Source organism: Bos indicus, chromosome 27, assembly GCF_029378745.1.
Source record: "Bos indicus isolate NIAB-ARS_2022 breed Sahiwal x Tharparkar chromosome 27, NIAB-ARS_B.indTharparkar_mat_pri_1.0, whole genome shotgun sequence".
Lineage (NCBI taxonomy): Eukaryota > Metazoa > Chordata > Mammalia > Artiodactyla > Bovidae > Bos > Bos indicus.
Window position 1 is genome coordinate 19,360,481 of NC_091786.1, and position 13,546 is coordinate 19,374,026.

General features: G+C 35.9%; 1 protein-coding gene across 21 annotated transcripts in view; it reads right to left on the reverse strand.

Annotated features, from left to right (window-relative positions):
- Positions 1–13,546, reverse strand: part of PCM1 (pericentriolar material 1) — an 89,517-nt gene that overhangs the window by 53,885 nt on the left and 22,086 nt on the right. For 15 of the 21 annotated variants that reach the window (XM_070781584.1, XM_070781583.1, XM_070781580.1 and 12 more), the window contains 8 exons: positions 10,149–10,326; positions 9,892–9,981; positions 7,135–7,235; positions 5,008–5,224; positions 2,561–2,762; positions 1,263–1,436; positions 589–746; positions 232–470 (listed from right to left, as the gene is read on the reverse strand). In XM_070781584.1, the coding sequence (XP_070637685.1) occupies positions 232–470; positions 589–746; positions 1,263–1,436; positions 2,561–2,762; positions 5,008–5,224; positions 7,135–7,235; positions 9,892–9,981; positions 10,149–10,326 (1,359 nt within the window). Of the gene's footprint in view, positions 1–231; positions 471–588; positions 747–1,262; positions 1,437–2,556; positions 2,763–5,007; positions 5,225–7,134; positions 7,236–9,891; positions 9,982–10,148; positions 10,327–13,546 lie in introns of those variants that run through there. The other 6 variants (XM_070781588.1, XM_019953421.2, XM_019953425.2 and 3 more) reach the window with 2 other exon arrangements.

Genomic DNA, 13,546 nt, shown 5'->3' on the forward strand with positions numbered 1-13,546 from the left:
TATGGCCCACAAAGCCTAAAATAATTACTAATTCACCCTTAGGAAAAGTTTGCTGATCTCTGGTAATATGGCATGTAAAGTGCTAAGCACATAAACTACTATATAGTTAGAATCCAATAAACATATACTAGTATACTTACACCCACATAATTATCAAACATATACACACATTTTACCTTACAAGACTATACATTTTTTGACAGATTAAAAAAAAAAAAAAGCAGTATTTACCTGCACCATGGCTACAAGGTTCTGTAAGTGTCTAAGTTTCAGTTTTGCAGCCATAAGCTTCTGGATCTTATGTTCAAATTCAGCATCTTCAGGAGTCTCAATGATCAGGCTGCTGCTGTGACTAGACAGTGAAGCTCCACTGAGGGCCTCATCTTCTGCTTCCTCCTCCTCCTCCTCCTCATCATGACCTTGTGCAACAGGCATCTCCTGTTCTCCTTCTCTATTGTATCGACAATCTGCTGAAAATATGTATCACTGAAATGCAGTAACTTAATGAACTTAATTAAGAGCTCTAAAGAAAGAAAATCCACTTCCCAAGAGTATGATACAAGTATCTGTGAATAGAGTCAATCATACCTGGAGGAGGAGGCATGTTTAGAGCCCTTATGTTGGCAGCAGACCTGTTGTTAATTTCACAGTTAGAATTAACTGCTCGCCCATCTCTATTGTTAGAAACACACTGTGCATTAGAATTACTATTTACTTCGTTCCAGGTGGCAGCCACTTGTGGATTTCTGAAAGGAAGGAAAACAGCCTCAAGTTACTTAAAGTAAAAAAATATATGTAATATTAAAAAATCAAAGTTTTAGAACTACTAAAAAAATAATTCCAAACTATGAACATCATTGGCTATTTCATCTTTTAAATAAATGGCTCCTGCATTTCACTGGCTTCAGCTATTCAGAAATTTAAGAAGAAAAATATCTAAAAAAATCAAAATCACAACAAAGAAAATTAAAATTACACCAAAAAACAAAGACACAGGAAAATGAGAAATTATATACTTCTTATAATTAACTTATATTTGATGTAACAAACAGCAAATTTACTAAACTTCCGTACTCAATAAATCCCTACTTGCTTTTCTTTACAGGACAAGTTAAGATTACACTGACCAAACAGCAGACTTACAGGAGAAAAGCTTAAGTAAAATGCAAACAGTAAGCACTCTACTGAGGGTTTTCTGTTCCATATTAAAAGTACTATTAGAATGAGTATGTTAGAAAAACAAACTTGAAAAAAGTTCTCACCGAATATGAGTAACAGGTTCAGAGTTTTCATGCTCAGAATCATATTCCGACTCTTCAGTTTCTTCTTCTTTTGTGTTTTCATTCACAGCATCTGTCATCATATCTGATGTTTGCTCATAATAATGAACTAATTCTCTTAGTTCATTCAACCTCTTTCGAACTTCATTTAACTTCCTGATAAACAACAAATATATACAAATTAATACCCATTTTAGTAAAATAAAGAATACACCATTTCCATACAGTAGCAGCCAGCACATACAAATGTTAAACTCAGTCAAATACCCAGGGTACGAGACTGCAATGAATTTAATTTCAAGTACAAGTTATTCAAAATCTCATCACCTTATATCTAAACGTTACAGACAAAAATGTAAGAAATTCTCCTTAAAGTGCTCACTTTAAACAGGTACAAATGTTAACAGCTTAAATCTTAATGTCAAAGATATTCCTAGGTTTCTTAATAAGTATCAAGAATGTGAAGTACTAAATATTTCATTTAAATAGTACCTCTCAGGCAAATCCAATATATAGGGATTACTGAGCATTTACTGAAGATTCTCAATTTGTCTACAATATATAGAGCTCTATAAAGTATGTCACATTTTACAAAAAATAATAATTAGGTTGTTTTTACTGAATTCCAGTAATAATGCCAATAGTTTTTAATACTTAAAACACCTTTATCATCAAATATATTATGCCAGATGAAGAGAAAGAGGCTTAGTGAGGGTGCTATTCGTCCAGTCACACAGCCTTGTGAAATACAACTTCAAAGCTATCTGACTCTACAGTCTGGGCTAAAATACACAGATCTTTCAACTGCAGTACCTTTTCTTGTAAAATGGGAATATATTATGTACTGCTGTGCTCATTCACTCAGTCTGGTCTGACTCTTAGTGACACTATGGACTATATAGCCCACCAGGCTCCTCTGCCCATGGAATTTTCCAGGCAAGAATACTGGAGCAGGTTGCCATGCCCTCTTTCAGGAGATCTTCCCAACCCAGGGATCAAACCCACGTCTCTTGCATCTCCTGCACTGGCAGGTAGATTCTCTACCACTGTGCCACCTGGGAATACCCCAGGAATACATTAGCTCACAGAAATTACATTTCTCTGGGATAACTCAAAAATGCATGTATAATACATACACACTTACTCTTCCACTATATCACTTAGGAATGTTTATCATATTAAATTCAGTTTTTCCAGAATTTTCAACAACAAAAAACCCTAAATTTGACCCTATGATTCAATTATAATCTATGTAAACAATGTGCGTATAAATTATTTACTGGAGTTTTTCAGTTGGATTTAGGTGGCCTTCATTTTCATTCTGATTCTGAGAAACTAGAGAAGCAGCAGGATAAGGAACAGATGGCGTGAGGTTATTGGATTCTCCATTGACCACTGGTGTTAAGACTACAGGAGCAGAAGGAGCTGTGGTTGTACTTCTCTGATCCACACTCCTTTGTGGAGAGGCTGAAGAAGGCACAACTACCAAAAAAAAAAAAAAAAAAAGCCAGGTAACATACATAAATATAGCATCAAACAACACATTCACAGTTTGCTTGGATAGAGAAAAATGAAAACTAAAAGTCATTAACATCTTAAATTCTGCAGCTTTAAAATGTGAAACTTAAGCATATAACATCCAGGCTACTTGTTAATTAAGAAGTCCCTCAACCAACCAGAGTTAAAACAGAAGGGAAAGAAGAGCAGGAAGACAAGATGGAAATCAACAAGAACTATGATATTCTACCTTGAAAAATTAACGAGAGTGCTTCTGTGATCAATTTGGTTCTAGGTTAAGTTAAACACAGCCACTGTGTATGATGTACAGCCCACGAGCTACAAATTTACGGGGCAGCCCTAGCTGATCAGGTCCCTGAGAATGTTCCACTCCAGAGGGATTCTATCTGGTCTCCAAGATAGAACTCTTCTTGTTCCAAAAAATAAAGCAAAATTGTTAAAGTGACTGTGGTACATTACACCATGAAATGCAATAAAATTTTCTAATTGGTTGATGGCTAATCCTCTGCAGTTCTTGAACTACATTTTAATTACTCTTCTGTCCACACAAATCAAAGATATTTTATGCTTTCAAATGCAATGAATGAAGGCTAAGAACCTTTGTGCTTCTCTCCTACCACTCTAAGCTATAATCATTTATCTTTCTCACAATGACAACCATCATTTGTTGCTCACATTACCATCTACTACAGCTGGTTTCCAATAGTCTTTTCTTTCTATTCCTTGACTGTTTTACCTTTTGCTGCTGCTTTCACGCTTTTTCCCAGAGAAAAGTATAATTTTTTAGTCTCAGTAGACAGAGTGCTCCTTCCTTTATATATATAAAGCTGACCACAAGGCTCTGAGTACAACTTCCGAAAAACTTAACACGTTTTTCTTGGTTATGATCATCAGTTTAGGAAGAATAAGCATTGGGATTAGATTATACTCTGGAGGAGGGGGGGAGTAGCTGAAGTCGGGGGAAAGAAAGGAGTGTATTTCAGGGAAGAAATAGTACACTTCTTTGAGGGTGGCAGAGAATTAGGTTGAAGAACAAGGAACAGAGGTCCAGAGATGATGTTTTCTATCCCTCGTTTTTTCTTTAATAAGACAGCAGCTGAAGAGAATAATGACCAGTGGGGTTGATCCTGCCAATTCTGATTTCCAACGCTATAGCTCCTACTATCAACTGTTTGAGGAAGAGGCGTGACCAGACTTGGAGAAGGATAAGGTTAAATGAGGACAAGTAACTAGATCTCAATTAGACAAAGGCAAGTAAAACATGAGGTCGGAAAAGACAGTTTCTACAGTATAACTGAGATGACCATTGGTTTTCTTATATAACTAACTAGTTATAAATCAATATAAATAACTAGTACAATCAGCCCTCCATATACAAGAGATGTGCAGATTTAACAAAAAGCAGACAGAAAATATTCAGGAAAAAAAAAAAAAAACGTGGATCTGCAGCATGCTGGTTAACTGTCTACACAGCATTGACACTGTATTACGTATTTTAAGCAACCCAGAGATGATTTCAAATGGACTGGACGAAGCGCTTAGATTATATGTAAATTCTATGCCATTTAGATAAGGGACTTAAGCACCCTCACATTTTGTCATCTGTAGAAGGTGTGGGTGGGAGTACTGGCACCAATCCCCCATGGATACTAACAAATGGTTGTATAATTATTTAACTAGTATTAACTAGGTTGACTGTATGCCTTTTCTATTCCTGCCTGAGATGACTATTTCTATATTTCAAAAAATGAGGTGTTTGGAACTTTCTGGACTAAGTTTTTCATATCTCGATTTTTTTTGTATAAATACTTCCTAAATCTGTTTTATAATTTTAAAATAAATGTACTAATCTGGTTTAGTTTTTCTTTAAGGAAAAATTTTGGATATGCTAAAAAGTGCAGCATTACTATGTCCAAGTATCTAAGTGCTTTGATACTTTTCCCTTTCTAAAATGCTACCAATTTTTCAAGTCCAAATTCATCTTTTTTTCTGAATTTTACAGAACATATCTACCATCTATTTGGCTCTACATTATATTGCTTTATTACTCAAAAATGTTTCACATGCAAGTGCTATTTCACCACAAAAATCTTAATTTTGAGTAACTATGCATTCATTCATTCATCAAATATTTACAAAGTAATTACTACACGCTGACATATATACTTATGCGTCCTATACTTAAGACTACTGAGCCAGATTTACTTACATGATGAATTGTTCAAATGCTGATCTCGAAGTGTATGAAGTTCTCCAAGAAGTTTGTCCATTTTTTGTTTCTTTTCTTGTAACACTCTCATCTTGCTAAAAAGTTGGACTTTCTCATCAGGTAAATGCTCTGAAACTGATGGATTTCTGCTCTGAGAAATCTCCCTAGTTAATGAAAGACTTTCTGCTTGTCTTCTATTGTCTGGAACAGCTGGAGGCTTATTAAAAAAAAAAGAGAAGAAAAATAAAGGCAATTCAAGGTTGCATTCTCATTTTAAAGATGCATAAATATTCTTTATAAAAAGAGATAAACAACTGTATTGTGCTGCTGGGTAAGCGTGTCTTTCCTTTTCCTCAATTGCATACAGTTTTCTGATGTGCCACTATATATAATGTGATATATACTGTTTTATAGACACAAATAACTACACAGTGGGGATTTATTGGATGTTATTACCTGGATCTAAATTAAGTTCTAGAAATGCCACATTTTATACAGAATAAACCTTCAAAAATCTCATCCTCTCTCTTGCCATCTTTTTACAATCACCATCATACACTTCTTAACCTATCGGTTTTTCCTAACACTTCTTTCCTATTAAAAAAAATTAATGAAACATTTATGAAACATAAATCCACAAAGGATTAGGGAATCATATATGAATAACCACCACTGACTTTAGTCCAATTTCAATATTTAATATTAAGATGTTATGGGAAAAACCCCAACAAACTTTTTGGCTAACTCAATATTTTGCCACATTCACGTCAATTCTTTTAGAGAAATATTATGAATATAATATTAAAGCTAAAGCTTTATAGGTACAAAACCTCAACCAATTACTCTCTCAAGAGATAACCACAATCTGGAATTTGACATCTACCATTCTCATACATGTTTTTATTTTGTAATACCTGTCCATGTATCCATAAAAAATATACACTCATTACTCATTAGATAAGCTAAGTGGTATCCTTCTTAAACTTTCATTTTCATTCATTAGCTTTGGTTTGTTTACTCTAACTGGTTATGGGATTTCGCTCTGTGTATATATCATAATTTATTAACCCATTTTCCTGTTCATGGACATTTAGATTGTTTCTACTTTGCTATTAATACAATACTGCCATGAACATTCTTGTATGTATCTCCTTTTGAATATCTGAGAGTTTCTCCAAGGTGGGCCACTGCAGGGTCACTAAAGAAAATGTACTGCTGCTGCTGCTGCTGCTAAGTGTCCGACTCTGTGCGACCCCATAGACGGCAGCCCACCAGCCTCCCCAGTCCCTGGGATTCTCAAGGCAAGAACACTGGAGTGGGTTGCCATGTCCTTCTCCAATGCATGAAAGTGAAAAGTGAAAGTGAAGTCGCTCAGTCGTGTCCAACTCTTAGCGACCCCATGGACTGCAGCCTACCAGGCTCTTCTGTTCATGGGATTTTCCAGGCAAGAGTACTGAAGTGGGGTGTCATTCCCTTCTCCGAAAGAAAATGTACTAGATACTGCTAAATAACTCTCCAAAGTAGTTGGGTCATTTTAACTTGGTCAGCAGACAGGAGATAATGCATTGTCAACCATACTCATTTCCAGTGGAGAGAGATTAATTCATCCTTTATTATTCAAAGTCCACAGATTGAAATTTTTCATTTATATCATTATTTACAAAGGTCATCAAACTTATTAACTCTGAAATTAAACTTTAGGACTTTCTTGTTAGTTAAACACTGCAAAAACACAGATTCACAATAACTTAACAGTTGTGACTATACAATCTTTAAGGTGAAATAAGAATGTGTCATCTGGAAGCATAGGAAGGGGAAGTTTCACTCATCACTACGTTTAAAGGAGGTATTTCCTCTAATTTAGTGTTTCCCAAAGTATAGTCCCAACATGTCCAGCAGTGGAATTGCATGGCAGGATGCCCATCTCAAATGTGTGAATCAAAACAATTTTGGAAGTGGAGGTTCCCACTGACCAGAAATCTACAATTTCGAACAATCATGCTGTGTGACATCATTATGCTTGGTAAAGTCTGAGAAGCACTGCTTTCGTTAATGTGATTTTAAATCCAGTACACCAAAATAACGAAGTGCTGCCATGAGAATCACGGCATACAGAATCACAGATACCTGAGAATCACGAAGCTGATTATGAAAATGCTGAATTAAATCATTCAATTCTTCATTTAGTTCAGAGGTGATACTGACTCCAGATAGGCTACCTGTAGTTTCTGTTACAATTAAAAAGAAAGTTAACTATTCATTAAAGCAAATAAATGAAAACAACACTTTTACTTCTGAGAAGCTAAAAATAAATTGGAAGGGGGCATGCTTAGTCACTCAGTCATGTCTGATTCTTTGTGACTCCATGGACTGTACCATACCAGGCTCCTCTGTTCATGGGATTTCCCAAGCAAGAATACTAGAGTGGGCTGCCATTTCCTTCTCCAAGGGAATCTTCTTAACCCAGGGGTCAAACCCACGTCTCCTGCATTGCAGGCAGATTCCTCACCATCTAAGCAACCAGGGAAGCCTAAATTGAGGGGTAGGGGTGAAGATTTTAAAATGTCACTTAATGTAAGTTGAAACTAGTTAACTCTTAGATTTATCTGCCAACCAATCATTTTATATTTCCATCTAACCTGAAATAAAGGAAAATTCATAAAACTCTAGTATTGTGGTTCAACTCTTTCTGTCCCAACAGTCAAGAGGGAAATTGCTACATCTCAATTAAGCAAAAGGACTCAACATAGTTCCAATGAGGTGGATGAACCTAGAGCCTATTATACAGAGTGAAGTAAGTCAGAAAGAGAAAAACAAATGTCATATATTAACACATATACATGGAATCTAGAAAGATGCTACTGATGAACCTATTTGCAGGGCAACAATGGAGACAGACACAGAGAACAGACTTACGCACAAGGGCGGGAGGGGAGGGGAAGGAAGGAGAGGGCAAGATGAACGGAGCGAGTACCATGGAAATACATACACCACCATATGTCAGACAGGCAGCCAACGGAAATTTGTTATATGCCTCAGGGAACTCCAACTGGGGCTCTGTAACAACCTAGAGGGGTGGCAAAGGGTGGGAAGTGGGAGGAAGGTTCTCGAGGGAGGGGACATATGTACACCTATAGCTAATTCATGTTGATGTATGGCAGAAATCAAACCAATGCTGTAAAGCATTTATCCTTCAATTAAAAATAAATTTTTTTTAAAAGGGGGGAAAATAATAGGGACTCAACAGAGTTGGGGTGCAAGCAGGTCTACCAAATTGGGCTGGAAAAGTGGCAGGGAAAGTGGTGCTTCTGAAAAAGCCCAGCTGATTCTCACCAGCCTCAATCCCCACTTCATCCAACAAAATCAATGCTCTATACAGGGGTCAGCAAACTTTCCTTAAAGATTCAGACAGTAAATATGTTAGGCTTTGTGGAAATACATTACTTGTCTCAACTACCCAATTCTGCCTTTGCATGGCAAAAGCTACTATATATAATCATAAACAGATGAACATGGTTATGTTCCACGAAATTTTATTTCAGGCTAGTCTGCTCACTTCTACAATAGAACAGGTAATTTATTGAAGCACTTGCTTGTGATACAAGCTATACTAAAAGACCACAGTTTTTATTGTCAGGCTGTATTCCCAAGGCAGTATTCTGATGACAATTTTGATAAAAGTTACTGCTCTACTACTCACTCAACCATGTTTATCTTTCCAGCTCTAAGAGACACTATAAACTATTTCTGTTTTGAAGGAAAAATATTAGCTTTCTCAATGAGAAATTAGAATTTCAGGGCAGGATAATATCCCACGTATCTAGTCCAAACTATTTGAAAAAAATAAATTAGACTCTAGGATAACACACAAGCTAGTTAACTGATGAAAGGGAAACTCTTTCCCATGAAAATCATGTTGCCTCTCTTATAGACCAGAAGATTAAATACTGTAAGTTTGTTTTTTCATCAGTATTCTCCTGCTAAATCTCCTAAGTACAAGAGGAAAACTGTCTTCAATCATTAACCTAAAATTCTTTTTGAACTAGTACATAAAATAAATTCAAATTTAAATTCCTGTCCATTCTCCTCTTGGTCCCAGACTCATAAGAGTACAGTAAAAAAAAAAAAAAAAATTACCTGCTTACTACAAGGGAAAAATAGGGATGAAGATTTGCATAATTATAATTATATACTATACCATATATATACAAATATATATATGGTATATGCTATACTATATATAATTACTATAAGAGTAAGTTAACTTACAAGTCATAAAAATTTCCTATGAAAATGGAAAATTAAATTACAAATAACAGTGATCAGAAGGTTGAGCCAATGGGCTCAGTGTAGACAGCATGATAAACTGAGTAACAAGAGGGTAACCACAGTAAGAAGCTAAAATGGAGAGCCCACAGGAGATAAATTATTATTAGACTGGGATGACACACTACTACAAATTAGACCCTAGTTTTACTGAGTTCTAAAAAGTAACAATTTGTTTTTGACTTACTGAGAAATTAAACACTTAGGTTTAAAGGTAATGAGAAGAATTGTAAGGTTAGATTCAATACCAAGGAACTCAATACTATTTCCATCTAAGTGATACAGGGCTCTGAGGGAAGAAGGAAACAATGAAAGAACCTTTCTGAGTCTCAGGGAGACTGGATAGGATACAAATTTAGTTCAAAGGAACTAGTGCATACAACTGGGTACCTTACTGATACAATAGTGAAGCTGCCTCACTTAAAAGTTTTAACCCTTCCTTGGCAGGCAAGCAAAGTATAGCAATCCTAGCTAAATAAGTACAAAAGGCAAAAATAAAAGCAACAAGAGCCCTATCAATCTGAAATACAAAAACAGAACGACAGCCTGTCCCTTTACCTCTTATGGGTACTCTCTGATGCAAAGGTGAACGAGCCGGCTGTCTGCCTGGTACAGTATGATGGCCAGGAGTTGTCTCCGCAACCTTTTCTGCATAACCAGAGAAAAGCACAGGACAGAGTAAGCCTTACATGTAGGTTTTTAAACTAGGCAACAATCCTAGATCTGATTAAAAAACCACCAGCATCCACCTTGCAATCGTACCATTGCTTACTGGGCGTTACTTATAAAAACAACATCCTAAGACAGTAGCATACCAGAATCATCCATCACAGCTATAGCCTGCTCGGCTTTATGCTGCAGGGCAAGCAGAGCAGCTTGTCGTCCCTGTAGAGCTCTCAGCTGCTCCTGCTGCTGTAACATCCTTTTTAATAAATCATGTTGTTTCTTCAAATTTTCTATCTCTTCTATAGGCTCCTGCTGAGGATCTCTGGCCTGAAAAATAAGACCAACAACACTTGTATCTATTTAAAATCTATGCTCATGTGTCAACTATCAATGGTAAAATACAAACATAAATAATAAATTTGTATTAAATATACAACACAAGATACAGACTTGAAAGGAAAAAAAAGAAAATGATGACACAGAGACAGCCTGTCATGTTAAGAATTAGGTAATTAAGTAATTTCAAGGTAAAAGACCATATGCACAGACTTAGCATGAAGAAGAATTAACAAAAGGAAAATAAAGGAAGAGGCTTACAAAAAGAAAGATAAAAGGGTCAAGAAGGCAAAAGGAGCTACACACAGAAACACAGACACATGCCCACGTGCACGTACACACACACAGGAATGAGATCCAGGTCTTAGAAAGGGAGAAGCAATGTTATACCAGGCTAATGCCCCAAAGGTAGCCCTGAAAAAGCCCAGACCAAAAAGATGCTCTGCCTCATTCCTAGAAGGGATGTTTAAACCCAACAAAACCAACAGATGAAAAATTATTTTTTAATTTTTATTTAATTTTTAAAATGCATTTTTATTTGATTATCTGATGTGAAAGGCTTTAATTTACTTGTATCACTTTATATAAGCATACAATAAAGAAAAACGTTTTTTTCTTTTAAAAGATGCTCCTTTAGATAAGTCTAAGAACACAAATTACTTTGAAATTCCCCCTAAAGACAGCATTTTGCCTAAAAGAGGAACAGACTGAATAGGTGTCAATTATAAAGAACTATAAAATTTTAAATATTAATCTTCAACCTATTCAAATGTAACTCAACCAGAAACACTATGGTCAATTAATCAAAGAGACAAATTTAAGTGCAACTTGGAAACAATAAAATTTTAAGTCAAATTATGCATGAAATTATACCATAATGGTATTTTTCATCATTGATTTGCCTTTTAAAATTTTTATATCTTAAAAGTTTAATAATTTTACCTAATATTTACATAAAGTATTTCTATCAGCTTACAAACAGTCAATTTTAAATTTGCATTGGTATCAAATTTTTGTTGGGGTTATTTATAGACTTTAAATGAATGACCTCCCTTGGCCCTGACTGAAGTTAACAAGGAGGATAAAGAAGTTCAATGATTTCTTTTGAAAATAAAAATGCACTGATCTGTATTCCCTATGTACATGTAATTCCAGGAGAAATTAAGGAGAACACAAATGGCTCTAGAGAAGTTTCCTTCTGGGTGACATCCCTTACCAATACTTTGCAAAAACTTCTTTTCTTTATCTCCCCAAGCAGAACTCATCAGTAATGTGAGTAACCGTGTAACTTGGCAAGCAATAAAAGTAAGTACATGGCTCAGAATTAAGAACTCAAAGAAATGAAGATCAAATAATAAGTAGAAGACTGCAATCAGAATTTTTGATGAATGTATCAGAGAAGCCAGGTCAGTGCTCTATCATGAACATGGAAGAGAAATAACACATCTTGGTTAAGCTACTATTTCCTGAAGAATTCCCAATAAACTGAACCCATTTTCAAATCAACAACAATTTACTCAGTTCTCTCCCATCCAACACAAGTAGAGTTACTCTGTTAACATTACACTCATTCCTATAAAAAGTCATCTTCTTTGTTCTGGCTCAATTTAAGATTGTTTACATCTCGTAAAATAATTTGAAAGGTGAGAGAAAACTATGAATCTGATATAGCGAGTCATCTCAGATTTGAACCAAATTAATTTCATTGAAAAGTGAAAGTCATTCAGTCATGTCGGACTCTTTGCAACACCATGGTCTATACAGTCCATGGAATTCTCCAGGCCAGAATACTGGAGTGGGTAGCCTTTGCCTTCTCCAGGGGATCTTCCCAACCCAGGTCTCAAATCCAGGTCTCAAACCCAGGTCTCCTGCATTGCATGTGGATTCTTTGCCAGCTGAGCCACAATGGAAGCAATTTCATCAAAGTCATTGGTAAAATATAAACCAGATCCAATTAGGTACAGATTTCAATTGGAAAGACTCAAGAGAAATATCTCCAGATTGACATCAAATACTCCAACAAAGCATCAATGGAAATAACTAAGAAAAGAAACATTATACATATTAAGACAAAAATTCACCTAGGGAAAAAACCATCAAGAATGCACTGATGCTGCTGCTGCTGCTACTGCTGCTGCTAAGTCGCTTCAGTCGTGTCCGACTCTGTGCGACCCCATAGACAGCGGCCCACCAGGCTCCACCGTCCCTGGGATTCTCCAGGCCAGAACACTGGAGTGGGTTGCCATTTCCTTCTCCAATGCATGAAATTGAAAAGTGACAGTAAAGTCACTCAGTCATGTCTGACTCTTAGCGACCCCATGGACTGCAGCCTACCAGGCTCCTTCGTCTATGGGATTTTCCAGGCAAGAGTACTGGAGTGGGGTGCCATTGCCTTCTCCGCAAGAATGCACTATCTCCATCTAACTCATCATTTTCTCATCTCTCAAAATTAGATTAACTTTAAAGAATTTACTAAACAATTTAATATTACGGTTTCTTACCCAAATTACATCCTTAGATCATGTCTTATGTACTTAGAACTATCTCTGAAGAAGCATAATCTGGCTTGGGAGACATATCTAGCCCACATGAAATAATCAGAAATGATAAAAAAAAATAATAGCAAAAAATGGGTAGATGGCATTTTGAAAAGCTTATGAATTCTCTAAGAAGTGAGATTAAGTATGTGGGGGGAGGATGAGTGTGGGAAAACAATGAAAGCATTCTGGGAAGGCTTTTTAAAAAAATTATGCAATGATATCATGTCTATAAAATATTTCAAGGAATAGACTCTGCCCTTGTAGGCAACTCAAGAATATCACTTATTTCCTATTAAGCTGCAACTCACAAGGCTGCTTTAAGCTCGGAACCTCGGTTAAGACACCAACTTTCTTCCCTAATTTTGTAGCAGAATACTACATTTTCAAACATGTTAAGGAGGGAATGAAGGTAGGTGGGGAGGACAAGAGGGTCTGCATAGCAGAGAAAGGATAAAGACAGTCAGTGGGACTTAGGGTTTTTTTTTTAAGAAACTGAAATCACTTTATGAACAGAGTACTGACAAAACTACCCTAGGATGGCCCTAAGAATCAAAAGATTCAAAAGAAGCAAATTAAAATAAACTCCAAAAAAGAAGTTCAAGAGAAAATCATATTCATTTATAAGGTCATTATTCAAAGAAACCTAAAAACAGAATGATAGCTTTTAAAAG